General features: G+C 38.8%; 1 protein-coding gene and 1 pseudogene across 2 annotated transcripts in view; one reads left to right on the top strand and one right to left on the bottom strand.

Moving 5' to 3' along the window:
* Window positions 1-770: 770 nt before the first annotated feature.
* Window positions 771-23,710, bottom strand: part of UBE2E2 (ubiquitin conjugating enzyme E2 E2) — a 348,219-nt gene continuing 325,279 nt past the window's right edge. For both annotated transcript variants that reach the window (XM_087430613.1, XM_087430610.1), the window contains exon 6: window positions 771-1,621. In XM_087430613.1, coding sequence (XP_087286739.1) covers window positions 1,524-1,621 — 98 coding nt within the window. In that variant the 3' untranslated portion in view covers window positions 771-1,523. The remainder of the gene's footprint in view (window positions 1,622-23,710) is intronic.
* LOC147916990 (small ribosomal subunit protein uS14 pseudogene) lies at window positions 11,648-11,960 on the top strand (annotated as a pseudogene).

The raw sequence follows: 23,710 nt of genomic DNA, 5'->3' as shown, positions 1-23,710 counted from the left end.
AGCCAGTCTTCCTCAGCAAAAAGAGGCGGATTAGCACGGATGTTAGCTCAGGGCTGATCTTCCTCACAAAAAAAAAAAAAAGAGAGAGACTAAACTGTATGGTGGGCTTGTAACTGTAATTAGTGGAAGCAGGAGTTTCCAATATGCCTTATAACACAAGGAACCCTGAATATCAACCAGCATGTCAGTGTGTTTTTCAAACTGCACCACACACAAGTGTCCTCTGCCTCCTATTACTGCATACCTAACGTAGCCTGAAGGTCAAAGCCAGACAGACATATCCTTGTCACTGAATGTTTTGACCATGACTGATACAGTCGAGTTTCCTTCTTCCACTAAAATCATGGAGAAAAAACAAAACCAAAACTCAAGGGCAATCACTATACCAGTCTTAAGAGGAAAAAGAAGAGAGAAATAAATTCAAAAGTGGTTAAACACAATGATCAGCTCAGACTTCATTTTCACTAGAAGGCTATTTTTGGAGTCACATATTTTAATTGTTGTGTAAAGAAGGTTGTAACACAAACGATGTCTGTGAGAAAGTAAAGTTCAGCCAATACATAAAATGATAGTGATCTGAAACAAGCATAAAATCATCAGGCTATTGACAGCTGGAGAAATTCCACATGCTAAGCAACTCAACTACAAAGAAATATTAGAGGTTTGAGATGAAAAATACACTGGAATCTGTAATTGAATTAGACAAGCCTCGTCGCACGCAGGGCTACGCTGGTCACCAGGATACAAAGCAAATGCCGGGTTACCAGAAGTGCATTTATCAGCCACAGTGATTTATTGAGTGCTTTAATAATACAAGTGTACATCAACTGATCCACAGTCAAAAGTGGCAGGTCCCTAAGAAATTTACAAGCACTTTAAGTAAATCAAAATACATATTATTTTGTTCAATCCAACAGTCTTCTGTGTGGGGGACAGAAGGCTAGTGATAAACAGAGTCTCAGTAATGCACAGTGATTCTGATTGAAGCTTTTGTACAAAAACTTGTTCCCAGTAGCATGCACCCACCAATAAAGACTTCAGTACAAAAAATTAATCTTAAGCACTACATTTAAGTAGAAACGAGATATAATTCTGAATTCGTGTTTCCCCGAAGATCACATAAAAGGAAAAAAATCAAAATAAAACAAACAACAACAAAAAACAAAACCACACAGTAATACAAAGCTTTGTAAGAAAGCTCTTACTATTATAGATCCAACATTGTTTGCACTGAAAACAAAAGTTCCCATCCATATTGCGGTGGGAAAAAAAAATTCCAAATCTTTCAAGTTAATAGAAATCAAAAAGGGAATAAAACAAGGGGGTTGGGAGGGAAAGCAAAGGAAGAGGAGGAGAGAGAAGGGAGGAGGGAGGGGGGATGGATGACATACCATCACAAAACGGTTCAAAATTTAATAAAAATAAGAAAATAAGAACCGAGGTCTGGAGGGGCGGGTAGGGCTATTGATGCACTTGGTGAATGTGCTTGCACAGGTCCGGCAGGGGCAGCAGGCAGCAGGCCCCTATGTGGCATACCGCTTGGTCCACTGTCTGGCCATCCGGTCGTGCTCCGCTCTGTTGGTCATGTACTGTGTGGCAATGCTCCCCACCAGAGGGTCAGCTGGAAAGGAAGCAGAGTCAGAAGTCAGTAAATACCCATACCTCTTCCTCTTTCAAAGTTGGGGAAGAGAAGGAGTGTCTGGAAAGCTGGTCCTTGTTCAAGAAGTAGGCTGGGAGGAGGTGAGAAGCTGCGGCTCTCACCTGGAACAATGTCACTTGGGCAATGACCTGCCACTGCTAGACCACATTTCATACCAGCTGCCCCAGGAGTCATCTACTTGTGCTTTTACTGATACCTCTTGTCATATTTCTCAAGGTGTCTTATTCTCTCTCCCTGCCCCCACCACACACTTCTCACCCTCTTCGCCTTGTTTACAAGTAGATATTTCACTGAGAAAATGCAGGTGGGCTGTGGGAGGGAGACTTCAGGGTCCTTGATAAGACCTCTTGGGAGGAGGTTCTACTGACCTGGCCAACTCCTTTAGCCCAGGTTACACCCCAGGCAGTGGCGGTGTATCTGCATTGAGGGAGCATTCACAGCCTCGGCTGAACGTAATCAAGCAGCAGCTGGTAGTGAGACCCAATGACACAAGGGAAGATGGTCTACTTCTCCCTCCAAATTTGAGAATATCAAGATCCACACGGCTCTTTATTACAAAAATGCTAACAGATGTTAATAATAGCTAACACTCACTGCTTTACCATGTCCGAAAACGTATTAACTACATAAAGCTTGGAGAAAGCTGACACCTGAGGGAGCTGAAGCACAAGGAGGCAAAATCACTTGCCCAAGGCAGCAGCGCAAGGGGCAGGGCAGGGCTCTGAAATGGAGTCCACACTCCTAACTACAGGCAGCTCGGGAGATTGTTCTCTACCCAGACAGGATCAGTGTTTAATGAAAAAAATCAAAGCAATGAAAAAAAAGTAATTTAGGTTTCTGGAGATCCCAGAATCCACCCCTCTCCCTCTATTCTCTAATTTCACTCCTTCCCTGATTTTTGTTTCCCATACTTTTGGTGTTGAGAATTTGAATGTATCAGAGCAAGTGGATAAGAAGGAACCAAAAAGGAAAAGGAGAAAAATTAGCAAAAGCTAATGTTAAATATGAAAAAAAAAAGGTAAAGAATATAGAAGTGTGCCTATGGTCTAATACCACTCATTACTTGAGAAGATTCTGAGACTCTAACCTAGTAAGATATTCATGGTCACACCTTCTCGACATTAAAAGTACAGTAGAAACACCACCTGTTAATGATCTGTTGAGGCTGATGACAACAAACCCACGGAAAAGCCCCCCTACAAGACCTTGCTTAAGTTTTAACAAAACTTAGCTAAGTTTTCTTGTTGTGCTAAGCTTGTTATTGTTATTCTAGGCAGAGGCCAGTTTCTTACATTCATTTATATCACAAACAGTTAATAGACTACCCAGTATATAGGTTTGCTCAGAACTTGTGCCTCTCTGCCTACTCTCGTGATTCTTTTCCTTCACTTGCCCAAATGCTGAAACTGAAACTCTATCACTTAAACCAGCCCAGCCAGGGTTCAAGAAGATTTGAACCAGCAATACCAAATGTAGACACAAAATACCTGGGAATTGACAAGATAGTTTAAAAAAATGTGGTCTTTCAGTTCAGACTAAGTAACGACTTTGTTGTCTAAAAAGTGCCAAAGAGAGGTCTGAGTCACATTTCTCTACCCTCGAAAAAAATCATCTTGTTCCAATTTCTGGCAGTCAAGAATGCAAAGCCTTGGGGTGAAACTTGGGCATCCTCAATATCTTAAGTCTACATCACTCAAGACAGGTGTTTAATTAAATAGACTCTAGAGTAGTGAAACACACTAAAGATCCACCTATACTTCCTAACTTACTGATGGAGGCAGAGAACAAGCTTACTGTCAGAAGAAGGACCAGTGAGGTTAATGTTCTACCTCAAATTGTATCCTCACGCAGTAAGGAAAAAGACAGGTCTGTTGTTTCAGCTCAAAGGACGGAGAGGGAGACAGATGAAGGATAGGGAACAGGAAGCTACGGGGTGAGGAAAGGTGTTAGTTACATCAAGTGTTAACACTATTTCAGTAGGGGAAGAAAAGGGAAAAAAATCTCAGAGAGAAATTAGAGTGCAAAAATTTTTTTGTATGCTTAAATAACAGTAAATTTATTTGAGTTCCTTTTACCTTATCAAGTTTGATTTTAAAAAGAAAAATATTTTTCTACCTGTAAAATTATACATGCTAACTTTAAAAACGATAATTAATAATAATTTTAAAAACCATCTCAGACAATACACAAGACAGAAAGCTCTAAGAGAAGACCACCTGTAAATTCACTCAGAGTGGTAGTTAACATTTTGACTTATATCTTCCTAGACTTTTCTAAACATATAATTTTAAAAAAAGGATTAATTTATAGTCTGCTTTTGTATCTTTAAAAGATCACTATATGGTAAATAATTTTTATACCAATAATTACAGACCTACTTCATCATTTTTTATTTATTTTTTAAAATAATTTTATTTATTTTTTTCCACCAAAGCCCCAGTAGATAGTTGTATGTCATAGCTGCACTTCCTTCTAGTTGCCGTATGTGGCACACAGCCTCAGCATGGCCGGAGAAGCGGTGCGTCGGTGTACGCCCGGGATCTGAACCTGGGCCGCCAGCAGCAGAGTGTGCGCACTTAACCGCTAAGCCACGGGGCCGGCCCTTCATCATTTTTGATATTCATCCAAATTAATAACCAGTTTCCTGTTTAGAGACATTTGGGTTCTTTTCAATTTTTTGCTTTATAAACAATGCTGTAAAGAACATTATTGTACATGCCATCTCTGCAAATTTATAAAAATCTTAAACTCGTTTAAAGTATAAATGAAGGAATAAAAGTATAAGATGAAGGAATTTTAAAATCATGTGTTATTAATCAAATAGTTTTTAATGCTAAAATGTTCTGCTGAATAGAAGAAAGTTAAGACTGCAAGGAAACGAATTGAAACTATGCAACATACATGTAGCCAATGACTATCACAGTGAATTTAATGGAATAAGACACTCTTTTTTAAAATTTATAATTGTGATCTTAAGTAAGGTGGAATCTTGTTACAGGGTTTCATATTTCATAGATACAGATATGCAAGGGATGAAACAATCATCTCCAAACATAAATTACTCGACTGTATTTCTCTAACAATTTCTTTCTAAAAAAGGAAAAATTTCCCATGATTTTAGGTTTCCAGATTGTTACTACTTTCCCAAGTCTTTATCAGTCTTTGAGATTATCATCTGTCAGTCTTCCTACTCTTTACTAAAGAAAAACACAAAGTTCATCAGTGGATAAGTCAATAGAAATTTAAGTCTCTTACATTTTCTGCCTTTGTTCAGCAACTATTTGAATTTTTGAAAAGAGGAGCAAGTTCACACTTTGCTCCTCTTACAACACAAGGTTAGATGATTATAACACTTAATTCTCCCAAAGAATAGTGTGGCATGTATTACAGGTTCCTCGAGGCAGAGGTACAGGATTTACAGTGTAGTCAATAGAAAATCCTGGGGGTGGGAGTTGGGTATACAATGCCCTCCATTAACCAGACCTCTAAACCACATCGCCTCATCTGTTCAATAAATCATGTCGTTATTTTTGTTGACACAATACTAGCTATGAAATACTAGCCTGACTGAAAGCCTAAGACTGAAAGATCACTGATGATGGGTGACATACCTTCTTCCTCTCTCATCTCCCCTTTGTCTCCCTACACAGCTCCAGGCACAAACAGGTGCTGTTCACTAAATACTAGTGGACTGAATAACAATCATGATTATCTGCAAGTGAATGAAAAGTGATCAGACGGAGTACTCTGCTCCCTCTCCCATTTTTTTGGAGATCTGTGGTATGTGCACTTTTGATTCTAGAGGAGAAAGGCCCAGACAGCTCCTGGAACCCCGACTCAAGCCTCATGTCTCTCATGGCTGGGGCTACCCTGGAAGTACTCTGGGGTACCCTGGAAGCCAAAAAGGTTTACAGCCCGTCCAGAAAAGGAGGAGGGAGACAGAGTTCAAGACTAAAGGGGATAAGAAGCATCTGAATGGTAAGAGGGGAGCGGAGAAAAGACAGGCAGACTGCTGCACTGCTGAGTGATTCTATTTGAAAGGCCAAAGAACATTCTATCTTGGTTGGTAGGTGGTATGGGAGAAATTACATGGAAAAAAATTTTTTTGATTCCTTTTTCTTAAGAAAGCATGTTTTTAAACAAATACAAACAAAAATAGTACAGTCTAATGGAAAAGGGCATGGGCTTTGGATCCAGACTGCCTGGGTTTGTATCTCAGTTCCACCAATAACTGAGTCAACTTGGGGAAATTACTTAACTTCTCTGTGCCTCAGTTTCCTCAACTGCAAAATGGAGACAACAAGAGTACCTACTCCACCGACTGTTATAAGAATTAAACGAATTCTTGTAACATACAAAATTTCTATTAATTTCAAAATGAAGACAAGCAAATTAAGTATTTGTGTGCATCTTTTAAAAATACAAATTTGCTTATCTTCTTGAAGACATTCTCTTCAGATAAAATCCAAAATCCTTAGCATGGCTCCCAAGATCTTCTGTGACCTAGACCTAATCTTTCCAGCCTTCTCTATCCATGCTTTAAACCAGAATAAATGACTTGCAGTTTCTTCAGTAAGCCCTGCTCTTTCATGGCTCTGCACCTTTGCCTGGCAGGCTTCTTCTCATCTCTCAACACTTAGCTCAGGCATAGCCTCCTTGGGGGATATCTTCTAGGGGCTTCCTAGCAGTCTTATGTGCCCCATTTCTGTTTTGTCTATTCACGCCTCTATCACTGCACTGAGAATACTGCCTTCTAGTTGTCTGTTTAGTTATCCATATTTCCCACTGGACTGGCACCCACACATTCATTTGTCTAACAAATATTTACTGAGTCCCTACTATGTATCAGGTACTGGAGAACTAGTGCTAAGCAAATTCCTACCCTCATGGGACTCTGCGGCCCTCTTGTTAATCCTATGTTTACTGCAGGGACAGTATGGATGGACAGAAGAACATAACTAAATAAGGAACACACACAAAATAGCCATTAATAGCAGTTACTCCATAAGGTAGGTGTCCCTCCGTAGCACTAGCATTATAAGTTGGTTCATCATAGAAGTTTCTCCTCTATACATGGATTATCAGCAAATGAGAGAAGGGCACCTGATGGTGATTCTGACAGTTTTCTTTCACTTTCCTCTTGTTTTTCTTTTTTTTTTAAACTTCATTATTTTATTATTGGAATTTGTGGTTTGTACTTTCTCATTTCTTGGATTCTTCAAGGTTTTAAACCACTGCTTCTCTAGCTGTTCAATTATACTTGCGATTAACATTATTCTTTTGGCTACCCACCAAGTCACCAGAGACTTTCTGTGGGTCTGCTTTGCAATGATGAGGAATAGCTCATTTTTGCGTCTTTCACAGAACTTTTCTTCCATGGTTTGGTCTAGCCTAGCTTTACTTAAATCTTTTATAAAATTAAAAAGTAATAGATGCTCACTATAATAAATTCAAATAATAAAGACGTATGTAGGATGTAAGAAATATTACCTTCTTCCCTGCGATTTCCTCCATCCCAATACCCCTTCCATCCTGAGGTAACCACTATTAATGGTTTGATGCTCATCCCTCCACACTTTTCTCTCTATTTTTAAATCAAATGGGAATCACATGACAGACATTCTGCAACTTGCATTTTCCTCTCTAACACTATACTGTAGTTGTGTTTCTAAGATAGTAAAAATAGATCTAGTTCATTATTTTTAGTGATTACAGGGCATTCTTTTACATAGTTATCTGGCATTATTTTTTCCATACCCCTACTGATGCCCATTTAGATTTGATTTGATTTTTCGCTATTAGAACTAGTACTACAGTCTTGTATAAATCTTTGAGCACATGTTTGAGTACTTTGGAGGGTAGATTCCTCTAAGTGACAGGGCTAGACCAGAGAGTACACATTTTAAACTTTGGGTAAATATTGCCAAACTGCCCTTCAATAAAAAGATGTACAATTTACCCTGTTTCTGGACATTCTCACCAACACTGCTTTACCAACCTTTTAAATTTTTTTGTCAAAGTAACAAAAAAAAAAATCTGTCACTGTTGTAACTGCATGTAACTTGATGCCTACTGAGGTTTAACACTTTCTCATGTTCGTTCACTATTTGCATTTCTTCTCCTGTGATCTGTCTGTTCACGTCTTTTGTCCATTTTTTTCTTACTAATATGAAAGAGTATTTTATATATTACAAATATTAAGCATGCACTGAAGTTCAGCTTTGGCCTCAGTATTCAGCCAAAATCGGGTTTAGTCTTTGTAAGACTGAATAGACAGACGCCTCCTTTGATGACAGTACCAGCTTTACTGAACTTGTGCAGATCAAAGATCACATAGGTTATCATCATATTTAATAAGCATAATACCGTCATTTGGACTTATTGCTAATATCTGAATACTGGTTTAAAAAACATTGGTAAGCATTAGGACTGTAACTTGGGACTGAAAACCTCTTGTAGCCAAAGACAAACAATAAGACATACAAGGGAAAGATTTGGAACTGCCTTCACATGTATTCACACAAACGTTCAAAGTGAGACGGAAGAGCAGCTATCACACGTGAAAAGGCTGCTGGAACAAAACGAGTCTTAATATTGTTCCCTGCAGATACTAACACTGACAGAAAAGGACATGATAACAACCAATGGCTGCCGGCAGAGAAAGTAACACATCCAGTAATTGTGTGAAGCAGCAAGCGAATGTAAAAACACTAGAAATTGGGGCCGGCCCCGTGGCTTAGTGGTTAAGTGCACATGCTCCGCTACTGGCAGCCCGGGTTCGGATCCCGGGTGCACAGCGACAGACCGCTTCTCCGGCCATGCTGAGGCCGCATCCCACATACAGCAACTAGAAGGATGTGTAACTATGACATACAACTATCTACTGGGGCTTTAGGGAAAAAAATAAAAGGAGGAGGATTGGCAATAGATGTTAGCTCAGAGCCAGTCTTCCTCAGCAAAAAGAGGAGGATTAGCATGGATGTTAGCTCAGGGCTGATCTTCCTCACACACACACACACAAAAATACTAGAAATAAAAACGTGAGGGCAAAAATCTTACGTCTGCATCTTAAATATTCAGAAAGTGTTTTCTTTAAGCATTGCACATAGGTTCAGTTTGTGGGAGTGCTTCAACGACACTGCATCATCACCATCAGCCAAATCTTTAGGTCTAGGAGTTGACGAGATAAGTCTTTACCTTTTCATTACCATTAGAGAAAAAAGGAAAGCTTATTGATCTGATAGCAAAATCTCCATTAACAGTAACCCACATTGGCATAGCCCCCCAAATTCATGATTTTTACTAGGTAAAAAGATCTATTTAAGTATTGCAAATGTGCAGAGGAGCCATTTAGCAACTGGCAGTGCTGAGAAATTATACTGCTACATCATGATGACAAACTTTAAAAACACACTGAATTTTTAATAATAAAATTATAATATTACTTAAATTCTTAAAATAAACCTTCACAGGAGGCAGCCTGGTGGCACAAGTGGTTAAGTGTGCGTGCTTTGCTGCGGCTGCCTGGGGTTCACTGGTTCGAATCCCGGGCGCACACCGACGCACTGCTTGGCAAGCCATGCTGTGGCGGTGTCCCATATAACGTGGAGGAAGATGGGCACAGATGTTAGCCCAGGGATAGTCTTCCTCAGCAAAAAAAAAAAAAAAAAAAGAGCAGGATTGGCAGATGTTAGCACAGGGCTGATCTCCTCACAAAAAAACAAAAAACAAAAACTTCATATTTATTCTTGTATCTCAGAAGATCATTTTATGATGGGAACATTCAACCTTGCCTTAGGCTATTTGATTTTAACACTGGCTGTTCAGTATTCAGCCAAAATAAATTCAGTGTACCTCTAAGGATACTACTATTTATCTACGATGTGTGCAAGAAATATTTTCTCCCAGCATATCATTTGTCCTTTAACCTAGTTTATGATGTCTCTTGCCACATATAAATTTAAAATTTTAAGTAGTTAAATAAGTCAATCTTTCTTTATTATTTTCGGGTTTGATGTCATTCTTATTTACAAAGGCCCTCTCCATTCTCCAGTATATTGAGTGGAATATTCAATTCAATTTCATTCCAGAAGTATTCTCCTATATTTATATATAGTAACTTTTATGTGCAACACTAGCTTTATCATACACAAGATTCCTATACATATCTGGACCTGATTCTGCACTTGACATTCTTTCAACAGATTAATTTGTCTTTGGCTTTATTTGTTCCTCCTGTTTTCTTACCTAGTTTTATAGTATGTTTTGATATCTGATAGGGTAAGTTCTCACCCTTCTCCATTTCTTTCCTTCACTAAAATTTTATTTGGAGAACCCTAATCTTGATGAGGTTAAGATCTGGAGCAATTAAAGCTATTTCACCCCAGAGGTATAGAAATCTCAAGTCTCTTTGAAGAATGTCAACAAGGTTTAGGAATATCTGATTTCCTCTGGGTCTACTAACTAAAAGTCAAGTGAGTAGGACAAAGTTAAGGTCTTTGTATTTTGGAATGTAGGGAAACAGACTACTAATTATAGGCCTAACCCAAATCAGAAAGATTGTTAAGTATCTCGAAAAGACATATAAATATTTATATATATATATAGTGTGTGTGTGTGGCTCACAAAGTGATTTGGGGAGAAAATTATCATGTTCATGATTTAAACCAAATGGTGGACATTATCAAACTAGAAAATTTGAGAATACTAAGTAAAACTGCATAGCAGTCTAGCAAGATATGCTGTAACTCCAGAATTAATAACTAGTGAGGCTAGAAGAGGTATTGAATATCCTACATTCTAAAGAGACATTAATACCTTCCTTAGGACTTATTAAGAGAAGATAAGCTGGCTCTTAGAGCCCAGAAGTCTATCATGAAATACGGGAAAGGAGAGAGAGGAGGTTTATGGGAATACCAAGATACCACCTTAGGACTGTGGTGTGTGTGATACCAAAGCTTCTCTGTCACCCCTTCTCTCACTACCACAAAAATGGGAAAAAGTTGACTTTTTCCTCTCAAAGGCACGTGATGAGGGTACTAAGAGACTCACTAATAAAGACAGGGGGTGCTTGCAAGAGGGAGACTCTGGAGTGTCATCCCTGGCTAAAGTTTTAAACCAGATATGAGCTACTTAGGCAGCTGACCTGCTGGTTTGCCCCTTGACTATCTGAGTAGAGAGAGGGAGAACCAACGAAGTGGTCGATACTGTCCCTGCTATCTCATCACTGTCCTATCAAGATGGCAGCTCCCCAGGGGAGGGGACCCCAGTAGCTAAGGAGAATGCTGTGTGAGAGGGGCAGTAGTATTCTGGAGCCAGCACGCCAGCCAATTTTTGAACTTTTAGGAACTTAAACACAGTCATTATTAAAAGTTAAAGTACATCAAGTTATAATTAAATAATTTATAAACAAAGATAATACTCAAAACTCATTTCTTAATTATTTTATTGCTATTATTGTTTATCTTCATAGTTTTTTTTTATGTCTACTCTTTGTGTATGGTGGAAAAAACCAGCATGCTACCATGCATCTTATCCCAATTATGCATTCAGTAAGGTCATGTATGTAGATTGAAATTGGAAAATGCTACAAATTAGGACCTGACCTATTGGTTTGTTTATTGTATGCAGTTGAAGTGATGGAGAAAATGCTAATAATGCATATTAAACCTAAAAGTATATCATGTCTAGAGTCCCAACTTTGCGACTAGCATAAAAATTGGCCGATATATTCTCCCAGTATTTGAAACTATTATCTGATTCAGCAAAGAAATTGCTCATGACATTGACTAACAAGTGAAATTCCAACATCCTTCTTCTTTGTTTTACTTTTGTCTTAGTTCTTAACTTAAATGAAAATATCACCCAATATTCATGTTAGAACTACACTTGTTTGTCAGTTGCAACCATAAGATGGCTACAGACAAAAGCTTTTGACAAAAATCACTGAAAGTTGCCCTTTTGCCTCGTTGCCTCCAAGAAAGCAAGATGGGTCACCAGTAGCTCTACTGGAGCCGTCCAAGAAAATTCGGCCAGGGTTCTCATTCTTGCTGTCCGCTCAAACTGGCAGGGTCTGATCCAGAAATAAGGCCTCCATATGTGCTGCCAGTGTTTCAGTCAGCATGCAAACAATATAGGCTTTAAGTTGGAATAAGTGAACCTCCTTGAATGGGTCATCCAGGACATCTACCTTACCACAGAGACAATGCTAGCTCTTTGTACAGAAACAAAAAACTTCCAAAAAAAAATCACTGAAAGTCTTCCAGGAAGATCAATGGCTATATGGAATCTGCATTAGAATACTGTGTATTATCTATAAATTGTGTACTACACATTCTTTACATCAGTAAAATGTATAATAAACTTATGTATGTACATATGCACATACTACCATCCTACACTCACCCCCAGCCAGTTGTTTAACATTTACCAGTACACCACCAGGGAAGGGATTAGTCAAGGAGGTTGAGCCAGGGTTGGGTCTTCCACACCAGGGAACTGGGAAGTGAGGTCTCCAAATTGCCCAACGTGAAGCAGTACTTTGTTACCCAGAAGGCATGGATGGCAAGACAGTGCTTGCCAAAGAAGCGGGGAGGATGGTAAACCATGGAAAATTAGGTAAAGGAACACTAGGTAATCAATCATTACCTAGCCCCCACTGCCTCGGAGGTAGGCCTTGAAAAAGGAGAGAAAGGAGGAATCTGAGAATCAGAACGTGTTCCATCCACCCTGATGGAGTCTAAGGAGGAAATTAGATTTAAACGAGGTATGAGATGGGAGTTTAAAAATGAACCAGACTGACCTTCTAATAATTGAAAGTGATCTGAATGGTATCAGATCTGCCAAATATTAAGGGCTAGAAAAGTAAGATTCAACAAAACATGGCGGAGGGCAGTGACTGGAGAAAATTAAAACCATTCCACATTAACGCCTTCTGAGTTGAGACTGCTTAATAAACAATTAAAATACATTGGCTATAACCTAAAGTATACTGTTGATAAAATATTTTTAAAAACTTAAAAATTCATCCTATAAGTCTACATAGCTGTGCTATGTACATTAAATCAATGTGTGTTTTGAAATATAAAGCAATCTGTTAGAATAGACTCATCTAAAGAAAAGCACAGATGGTGACTTCTTACTGAGAAGCTATTGTATTGCAATTCTAGTTAGGCAATAATTCCTAACGAATTCTCAGAGAATATCCTTACAGTATAGGACTTGTTTAAGACACCAGAGATTCACATATTATTTTCCCCGAAATCCACTGTAAAAAGCTGTGGCTGCAGCAAGTACGAAAGAGTCAAGGATGCCAAGATATTGAAGCTAGATTTTTTTTTAAAGCAGCTTTATTAATTCACATACCATACAATTTACCCATTTAAAGTGTACACTTCAATGATTTTTAGTACATTCACAGAGTTATGCAACCATTACCATAATCCATTTTAGTATATTTTCATCACGCCAAAAAGAAACCTTGTGTCCATAGGCAATCACTCCCCATCTCCCCAAATCCTCTAGCCCTAGGTATCCAGTAATCTACTTTATGTCTCTACATATTTCTCTATTCTGAACTTTTTATATGAACAGAATCATACAACATGTGGTCTTTTGTGCCTGGCTTCTTTCACAAAGCATAATGTTTTCAAGGTTCATCCATGTTGTAGCATGTATGCATCAGTACTTCATTCCTTTTTATTGCCAAATAATATTCTATTGTATGAAAATACCACATTATATTTATCATCAGTTGATGGACATGTAGGTAGTTTTCACTTTTTGGCAATTATGAACAATGCTGCTATTAATATTTGTGTACAACTTTTGCATGGACTTTTTTTGTGTGTGTGAGGAAGGTTGGCCCTGAGTGAACGAACATCTGTGCCAGTCTTCCTCTATTTTGTATGTGGGATGCCATCATAGCATGGCTTGACGAGCAATGTGTAGGTCTGTGCCTGGGATCTGAACCCGCAAACCTAGGCCCACTGAAGCAGGAGTGTGCGAACTTAACCACTATGCCACCGGGCCGGCCCCAACCACGGACTTGTTTTTACTTCTCTTGGGTACATACCTAGAAGTGGAATCCCTGGTCATCAGTAGCTCTATGCTTAAACCATTAGAGGAACTGTCAAAGTGCTCTCCAAAGAGGATGTACCATTTTACATCCCCACTAGCAATATGTGAGGATTCCAATTCCTCACATCCTCACCAACACTTGCTATTATCTAAGGATGCTAGATTTTAAAGAGAGAATAGCTAATGCCCCATTGGCCTATACCCACCAAGTATCCAGTTTTTTTAAAAAAATATATACTCTACAAACATTTGTTCCTGCCAACTATGGAAAATAAATTTTCTTAAATTGGACTATTTCTCTTATGATCTCTAGCTATGAGAGACCAAAGATTATCTTGATCCTCTCTTGCCACACTTCCAACCCTGATGGAAGTAAAAATGACAATACTAATCTAACGAGTGTGTCTGTAATATATACCTTTCCTTCAAAATAAAAAAAATATTGTTTTATCCCCCAGTTCTCAAATGTAGCCCCCTCATTACAAACTAGTATTCTAATATATCAATTTTCCCCTCAAATAGCTTTTCTGTTCACACTCCTAGTCAGTAGCTAAGCACGAGACAGAGATAGTTTTAAGAGTGGGTGCCAATACAGCAGTCATGCTCTAGATCCTATCACACATGTCCATAGTCTCCACCACATCTGGGAATCTGGACTTGAGTCCAGAGATATAAATAACCCAACTCAGAGCCAGAGCTGGACAAGAATCTCAGTGGTTTCAGTTTACTAGATCATTCTGACTCCCTTTGAGTGCTGGAAATCTGTAGTTGAGGCAGCCTGGTGAGTTACACGGCTGCTGTCTATGCTGAGGAATGACTTTTCACTGATGGTGTGGGCTTTGATTTGGGCTGAGGCCTAGCTCTTATCCTCTCCTCCCAAAGCCATGTTGGTGAATCCTCTGCTAAAGCTGGAGCCCAACCATTACCTCTTATCAAGGAGGGCACTTATCACTCTGTGCTTACCAACTCCCTCCACTCTTTGAGAGTACGCAGTGTCTGTTTTTCAGTCTTGTATCACAAAAGCAGCAGTGTCTGAGGCACTGTAGATGACCATTTGATAAATATTTGTTTAATAAATGAATTAATTAGTAATCAGACCCATGACTGGTCAGGATGGAATTTAGTTTGTAGGTGGTATCAGGTTCCCGGCTAGACATCCTTCCTCATTCTCATACTCGAGCCTAAATGACATTTATACCTATAGGATCAGTGGCTCACCAAGTCACTGACTTAAGATAGTAAGCATTTGGGCAGCCCCATTATCAGTTTTTTTGTGGTTTAATATTTAGGTATCTCTGCTTTGAGTCTAAAGCAGACAATATGATCTATTTCCTACAACTGACTTCTTGCTTTGTCTTCAAGCTTCTCTGCTATCTTCTTCTTTTAGTCCCTGAAGGTTTCAATTCTTATAACTTATTCTTATATGTAGTCATTTTCTGTTTTATTGACATCCTGCCTGAACTTGAACCTACTGTTGTTTTAACCCCTTGGATAACATGTTCTACCACCAGACCAAACTTTGCCTATATACTGCTTCTCCCCTACTTCTGCTTCAGCCAAGTGGGGAAGTCTATTTCTAGGATTCACACTCTTACTGTATCCTTCTTATATAGGTAAAGAACTACATCCAAACAAATTCTAATATATCATAGGTGGTAAATTATGAACCTTGTTTTCCATTTTTCTGTTAGCAGAAAACGGGGATGGCTTAGTGAGGTGACAGGAGGGTTAACCCACTGGGTAATAATATTCACTGGTCTTGGAATGCATCCTTCTTGCTCACCAAGATTGGCCTGGAAATTTGTGGGAGACCAGGCACAGTCAAGTTCACACAGTCACTAGTGATGCTGTCACAGTGGTTAGGAAACCAAGTCTTGGGGATTCTGATTCCCAAATCTCTCTTGGCTCTTCCCCTCTTCTTCCTCTTCATGGCCTCTGTCACCTCTTACCTGGACCATCACAATACCTTCTTGAATATCTCCCTATCTTCAGTCTCTCCAACCCTAGGTGAACTAAGCTTTAGCCTCTAAAGGTACAAACCTGGTCATGCAAGGTCCTTATTTCAAAACCTTCTATTTCCTGTCTTCCTCCTCCCCTACCATGATGTCCCCAGTGGCAAGGCCAACTATGCATAAAGATGTATCTTTGTCAATAACCTGTTTGATGTCCCAGATGCTTTTTACCCATTAAATTATTTTTTCAATATCCTAATCATATTATCTTCAGTGAGGGCTCTTCTAATGTTTTGCTCTCCTCTTTAGTTCTTACTGTTTCTGGAGGAAATATAAGTTTTCAAAAGAGGCAAACACGTTAATGTGAGAGAACACTACAACACAGAATAGTGTGAAGTCATTGTTCAAAAAGGAAAATTCTTTTTCTTTTTGGTGAGGAAGATTTGCTCTGAGCTAACATCTGTTGTCAATCTTCCTCTTTTTTTGCTTGAGGAAGATTAGCCCTGAGCTAACATCCGTGCCAGTCTTCCCCTATTTTGTATGTGGGTTGCCGCCACAGCATGGCTTGACAAGTGGGATCTGCGCCTGGGATCCAAACCCACGAACCTGGGCTGCTGAAGAGGAGCACCCCAGACTTAACCACTACATGACAGGGCTTGACAAGTGGGATCTGCGCCTGGGATCCAAACCCACGAACCTGGGCTGCTGAAGCGGAGCACCCCAGACTTAACCACTACATGACAGGGCTGGCCCCCCAAAAAGGAAAATTCTTGATAAGAAACTTTATGCTCACTAAGTGTAAAGTGCTGGTCTATATATTAAAATAACGCATCAATACAAAGGGGTTTCCATCTTAATAGCCTCATGAGCAACAACTCCTGACAACAATTTGGTCAGTCTACAGTGTCATTCTAGTCTTCCCTAGGGACTCAATATCTGAGGCAGAAGAAAACAGAAACCATTGATCTCATGAGGTTGGGGGGAGGGAAGCTCTTAAAACACAGAGAGGAGGAAAGAAACAACGTGGCAGAAGCACTTATCAAAGTAATCTGCGTACACATTAACTCCTTTAAAATAGCGCTATTTAGGCAGCATCATCTTGTCTCATATGTGAGAGGGAGGAAAAAAAGATCAAACTGCTCATTGTGGGATTTTTCTAATCAGCATTTTAAACTAGATTTTAAACCCTTTCAGAGTTAAGTCAACTTCTCTCTAGCCAGTGGCCCCTATAACCTCCCTAGGGTGGAAATCCCCAACCTGCTTCCTGCTGCTTCCCTAAGTAGGTCTTTGATTACTCCTCACAAGCCCTGTTGCACTGGCTCTGTAACCTGCTGACCTTTCTTACCTTAACACTTAGCCTAGATGCAAGCCTCTCTCACTTAAAAAAATGCCAGGACTACTCTGGGACAAGGACATACATCAAAACTCTCCAGCTTTTCTCACTCTTCACAAGACTGTAGTAATTCAAAGCTGGGACTCTCTCTAACTGACTGCATAGCAACTTTGTAAAGGAGAGGAAATCCAGCTTCTATCTTGTAGCCTCCTTCCTTGTTTGGCTAATTCCCTGGTGTATTTCCCCCTACTGCTACTCACAGATCTTTCTCTCCTAGGGAAATGTTCATATACCTGATCATTATGTGACTGTCATCCACTGTGCCATCTTTTCAGAGGTACATACATTTTCAAAGAGAACTATAGAGACCACACTTAGCACAGAGAAATGAAACTAATACAAAACAACTGGAACAAAAGTGTATGTATATAATTTAGCTCTGTTAACTAGGAGGAATTTGGGGTTCTTCAAATCACATAGCTGAAACCCACCATCCACTCTGCCACTCTAAGGTACTCAGCACAGTGTCTGACACACAACTCTATCTTTTCCATCTATTTCTCATAAGTCTGGTTTAGATTACTACTTCTCATGTAGCTAGCTGTGCCAGTCATTCTTCACAGAAATTTGATCCTCACTGATGCTTGAGCTTTTCAAATGACATTTTAACATTCATATTATACTACTTTAATTCTTTCTGCAAGATTCTACTTTAATTCACTAAAAGCAAGAAAATAGGTTGTAGAAAGCTGGCTTCTTGACTCGGATCATGCAGACCATTAAGGTGAGGGGGACAATGCTTTCTATCCTGTTCATGATGCTGGCAGAAGCTCACCTTAGGGGCTTTAACCCTTCACTGTATTTATTCAAGAGTGGTCAAACCACGGGATCCTTTTTGGCAAATGAAAGGCCATTCTGGGCTGGCCCCGTGGCTTAGCGGTTAAGTGCGTGCGCTCCGCTACTGGCAGCCCGGGTTCGGATCCCCGGTGCATACTGACGCACCGCTTCTCCGGCCATGCTTAGGCCATGTCCCACATACAGCAACTAGAAGGATGTGCAACTATGACATACAGCTATCTGCTGGGGCTTTGGGGAAAAAAAGGAGGAGGATTGGCAATAGGTGTTAGCTCAAAGCCAGTCTTCCTCAGCAAAAAGAGGAGGATTAGCATGGATGTTAGCTCAGGGCTGATCTTCCTCACAAAAAAAAAAAAAAAAAAAGGCCATTCTTAATTCAGCATGAAATGGGACATGCTGAGGCCCTAATGTTTAAATGCTTGTGTTGGGGGCACAGTACAGGTTTCCAGATGCAGTATTTCATTTGGCGTACTTTTTGAAAGCTAAATTTTGGTGTTAAGATTGAATCTGGTAATAAGCACTAAATTATACAACCATATTTAAATTCTAAAATAGCTATTTTTATAGCAGCCTTAATAAAGTTTAATTTACCCCCTTGCCCTGAGAGATTTAATGAATGCTTAAAACAGCTCCACCTATTTTTCTGTAATTGGCTACATTTGTTTCCAGTGTAAATATGCTGACTAGATTTGCATAGTTGATTATACGTCTAGAGCTGTTTTTTGGGAAAAGAAAAAAAAGAGGCAATGAATAGACCCACTGCCCCTAAATGAGAATGTACTCACATCTGCATGAACAATTATATTTTCACTTGCAAATTAGGTACCGTTTGTACCTATAATGTTTTCCTCATGTAAATAACCATTCTTCATACACACACACTGAATGTTCTTAGGAATGATGATAAAAAACAATAGACCTTTTTTTTGTAAGGTTAAATCAATCTGCTAGACCTGTAAGTTTTGCTCCACTTTGTCAGAGGTCATAAGAGCAAATTTTTGGCACTGACACACGCTATACTGTCCTACTTGCGTCTAGGAAAAACCAAAGGAAAAATGAAGCTCTGTGGAAAATATACATCTCAATGACTATTTGTTGCAAATAAATATAATAGAATGGATGTCCTTTTTAATTGTATCTATTTGCCAACACTTCACTTACAGAATATCTTTAGTGAGCACTCTTGCTTACATCTCTAAATTATCAATTTGCAATTTGTTGAATTCTTCCAGATAAAACACAAAATTAAATGCTTCAAAGAGAAAATCGTTAGAGAAACTAATATGACCTGCTCCGCACACCAGGAGAGACTTCCAGCTCCATATTAATCAATAGATACAGAAGGGGAGGTGCATCTTGAGACTGATACTGAATAGCCTCTTGGCCTCTAAATAAGAACACACCCACTATCTGCATGAACAATGACTACAATGACTATATTTTCACTTGCAAATTAGGCCCAGCAGGTACCCATAAGGCTTTACATATTTAAATTACTCAGTCTAGGATAATCATAAAAATCAGTAATAAATCAAAATAATATTGGAGAACTATTCCTATGAAGACAAAAGAATTAAGCAACAACACAACTTAATTAGAAGTTATTTCTTTTTTTTTTTTTATAATTTTATTTATTTATTTTTCCCCCCAAAGCCCCAGTAGATAGTTGTACATCATAGCTGCACATCCTTCCAGTTGCTGTACGTGGGACACGACCTCAGCATGGCCGGAGAAGCGGTGCGTGGGTGCACTCCCGGGATCCGAACCTGGGCAGCCAGCAGCGGAGCGCACGCACTTAACCGCTAAGCCACGGGGCCGGCCCAGAAGTTATTTCTAATGTACGTGCCGCCAAGCCACTGTGGTGGTGTCAACTCATGTTAAATATTTTAACCCGACTTTAAAATTCTTATTGGAGTGACAAGTAGATGTTTGTGTCCTTAATTCAACATTAAATCAACATAAAAAATAACAAAAAAAGGAAGGATTTATAAACTGCTCATAGCAGGAGACAGGGATGCTTGTATTAAACAAGACTCTCTCTTATTTCTGGAGGCAAGTATTTAAATTTTGTTTAAAACCGGAAATGAAAATTAGCTTAGTAATTTAAATCTAATTCTCATTTGTACTAAGTTCCGGTCTCTAGTACATGATATCTGACACAGAAAGGCCCCCAGGTAATCTAGTGTGGGGGTGACAGGTCATGGTTAAGGCTGATTACAGGGCACAAAAACTAATGGTTAATGCCTTCCATGCCCAATGGCTCTTTGGGATTGCCCACTCCTGGGAGTGTTGTTAAATGCTTAATGAAATGCACTTGGATTCCTTAAAAGGTACATGGTTGTACTAACAAGTCGACTCTCAATTTATAATCAAGTTATAAACCAAAATAAAAATGAATAACTGTTTCTCCAGGGAGAACATAAGAATAAAACTTTAGTGCTTAATTTCTTTTTTTTTTTTTTTAATTTTTTATTTATTTTTTCCCCCAAAGCCCAGGTAGATAGTTGTATGTCATAGCTGCACGTTCTTCTAGTTGCTGTATGTGGGACGCGGCCTCAGCATGGCCGGAGAAGCAGTGCGTCGGTGCGTGCCCGGGATCCGAACCCGGGCCACCAGCAGCGGAGCGTGCGCACCCAACCGCTAAGCCACGGGGCCGGCCCTAGTGCTTAATTTCATTAGCTGGTTATTTTTAATCTGTCAAAACCAAAGTTCATAGAGTTGCAATATGTGCAGCACATACCTACGGCAAATCATTACATTACTCTTGTGCTGAGACTTCAATTTTCTGATGATATATTTGACTGATCTTATTAGATTTTCTTAGGAAATGGTACTTAACTTATTGTGGAAATGAAGGTACCTATAAAAATTTGGTTTTAGCACTTAGACTGGTCAATAAATAACTTTTAGATGAGCAGATTTTAGCAAACAGAAGTGTTGAAACAGGCAAACCAATAGGCTCATCCTGGACAGGCAATATCCAGCTGATGGATGCTGGGAAACTATGTCATATTAAAAAAGTTGGTACTTGTCATCCCTCCCATCCACCTACAATACACTACAAGTTAGATTAAGGATGAATTTCTATAAATGAACCACAAGGTATGTCTACTTTAGGGAAAATCTGCTGATGAGCTGGTACCTTGAACCTCCTTTTCTTGGACTGTTTGATTTCAGGATGGTCCAAACATCACGGCCTGGACTCATTTACCAGATCTGCTTTTAGATAAGTCTGAGACTTGGACATCAAACTGAAAACATATAGGTACATACTTATAGATAATATATGTCTGTATGCATGTATCTGCTTAGGTGTATAAAAGTGTGGGGCAGGGAAGGAGCAATAATAAAGTGAAATACTGTTTGCATACTTGCATTTATTTGGGCTTTCCCCCTATACTTGCAGAAGAAAAGACGTTAAGCAGTATATTTTTGAAGTCTGAGAATGAATGTGCAGATCAGACACGGCAAGTTTGAGACTAGCCCAAAGTTGTGGTGAAGTATTTAGGCAACCAGGTTTTGTTAGGGCATCAAGCTGTTAGTGGCTTTAGAGGACACAGCTCATTAGGTGGAACCAACCCTTGCCCAGCTACTATTGTTGACACGCCTTTGATAAAAAGATCTATAATATGACCTTCAAGGGATATCACTCTGGAGAATAACAATGAGAAATGCAGTAAGACAGCCATTTTGACATGTTCCTCTCAGACACAGGCTGACCTAGTGTGTTGATGTCAAGAGAAACAAAAAGCTAGATTGACTTTCTAATGGAACTTGTCAGACCCCTATAAGCTCCAAGGAAAGCTGCTTAAGCCTCGTTTGTGGACAAGAGGGTAGAGAAATACAGTGACAGAGGAACTTGCTAATAAAAAACTGAGAACTTGCCTTTGAAAAAAGTTTTGGATGAGGTCTGCTATGCTCTTTATTTTTAAAAATTGAGTGAATGATTAGGAACTTGAATCTCATCAATTGTATGAACTACATTACTGATAGCTAAAGAAAGAAAGAACTTTACAGAACATACCAATTCTGTATGTGCTATTTAAGAATCACAGAATGTTAGCATTTGTTTTAAAATTGTGTAGGATTTTTATGAGTTAATTTAAAATATAAATTTTGATGGTATAGAGGAAGAAATGCTGGATTCCTGAGATATACATGGTTAAGCCATCTGAGTGGTATAAATGACAAAACTGTAAACCATAAGTTTGTATTACATATTTTAAGGGTGAATCTTTAACTTCATATAAACTTAATGAATGTACATATAATACTGGTTTCATCTTAAATCTAGGATCAGCTGGTTTTTAACACTGATATAACATCAACAATTCTAATCTGCTTTCTTCTCATGTTTATTTTTGAGGTAGCCCTGTCTTGTTGGGCATAGCTTTTAAGAAAGCCTTCTCACGTCTAAAAAAATCCAAAGAACTACTATCAATGATTGGAAAAAAAATAAGAATGGAACAGAGGCATTTAGAGAGCTAAACCATCTCCTTCAGAAACAAATGTCCAATTTTGGGTGCTTAATGTACAATTCACTTTAAGAGCTATGTCAGTTTACTCATGTAAATGAGAGGTGAAAAATCATTGACCTAAACAAAGGCCCCATGGTTATGGCTACCAGCATACTGAAGCACTTAGACAAGAAAATGAAAACACTCAGACACTGATCTGTGATGGGAAATTGCTTCACTCCATGCTCACAAGTCATGCTTCTTTGCAGTTATCCTTTTTTTTTTTCCCTAAAAAGGTTATAAATATAAAGTTTATATCACTGATTCTTGATCTAGCATTGTGCTTTACTAAAGTGTGACCAAAGGTTTCTATTATTCCATAAAAAGGAAATGAAGAGCATTTTGGGCTATGTTAACAATGGAAACATGCCATGTAATTTATTAATTTTCTTATCTCGCTTATAGGCCATAGGCTAACTTTATGACTGATATAAAAGAGAATATTTTTTCCTCCTGAAATCACCTTCAACTTTGACCTATAAAGACCCTAGGGTGGATATAATCAAGGTGATTATGTATCAACAAGAAAATCTTCATTAAAATTCAGAAAATAATTTTTTTCTTTACATTTAAAAATTTTATATGGAAAATACTATTAATACATTTTGGAAAATTTACTTTGCTATAAAATGACTGACTAACGACAACATGTAACCATGCTGCTAGTTAAAAGACTGGCTGAAAATAGTGAGGAATGGAGGAAAACCAGCTTCCAGAAATTTAGTCAACCTAGAGGTCAATGTTTTTCTGGATGATTTATGGCCATAGCTGCATGTTCAAAGCCTTGAATGGTAGTTGAAGAGCACTGCAGACTCTGCTTGCATTCACGTGGTGAAAACTGATCAAGAGATGAGGTCAGCAAATAGAGATGCCACAAAACCTTATATTCTTAAAAGTTCAAAAGTACAATTTGTAAAAAAAGTCATTATAAAATAACAAACAGTGATCCAGACTCTATTCATAATGAAGAGAACCAGGATTCCTGATTGCACAGACACTAGAGCTGCAGAGTGGGAATGCACACATAAATGTACATCTTCTTTGTGCTACCTCTTAACTACTTAGTTCTTGGAATTGCAGAAATGTTCAAACTCAAAAACCTTTCCTTGTTTAGGCCCTCTTTACCTTGTGCCTCGATAATAGCGACATCTTTATTCAGTTAAATAGATGTTTACCATGAGACTTTTATAATGCTGGACATATTACTAGAAGCAAGCAAGATGAGGAGGAAGATCAATTCCTGCCCTTATGTCTAAAATTTGGGATAAAATAAACACAAGACCCTCCTTTGAGGCCAGTGGATAGTGCTGTGTCC

This window comes from Ceratotherium simum, chromosome 5, assembly GCF_057802395.1.
Source record: "Ceratotherium simum simum isolate JZ-2026a chromosome 5, ASM5780239v1, whole genome shotgun sequence".
In the NCBI taxonomy this organism is placed as follows: Eukaryota; Metazoa; Chordata; class Mammalia; order Perissodactyla; family Rhinocerotidae; genus Ceratotherium; species Ceratotherium simum.
This window is presented reverse-complemented; position numbering and strand designations above follow the sequence as displayed.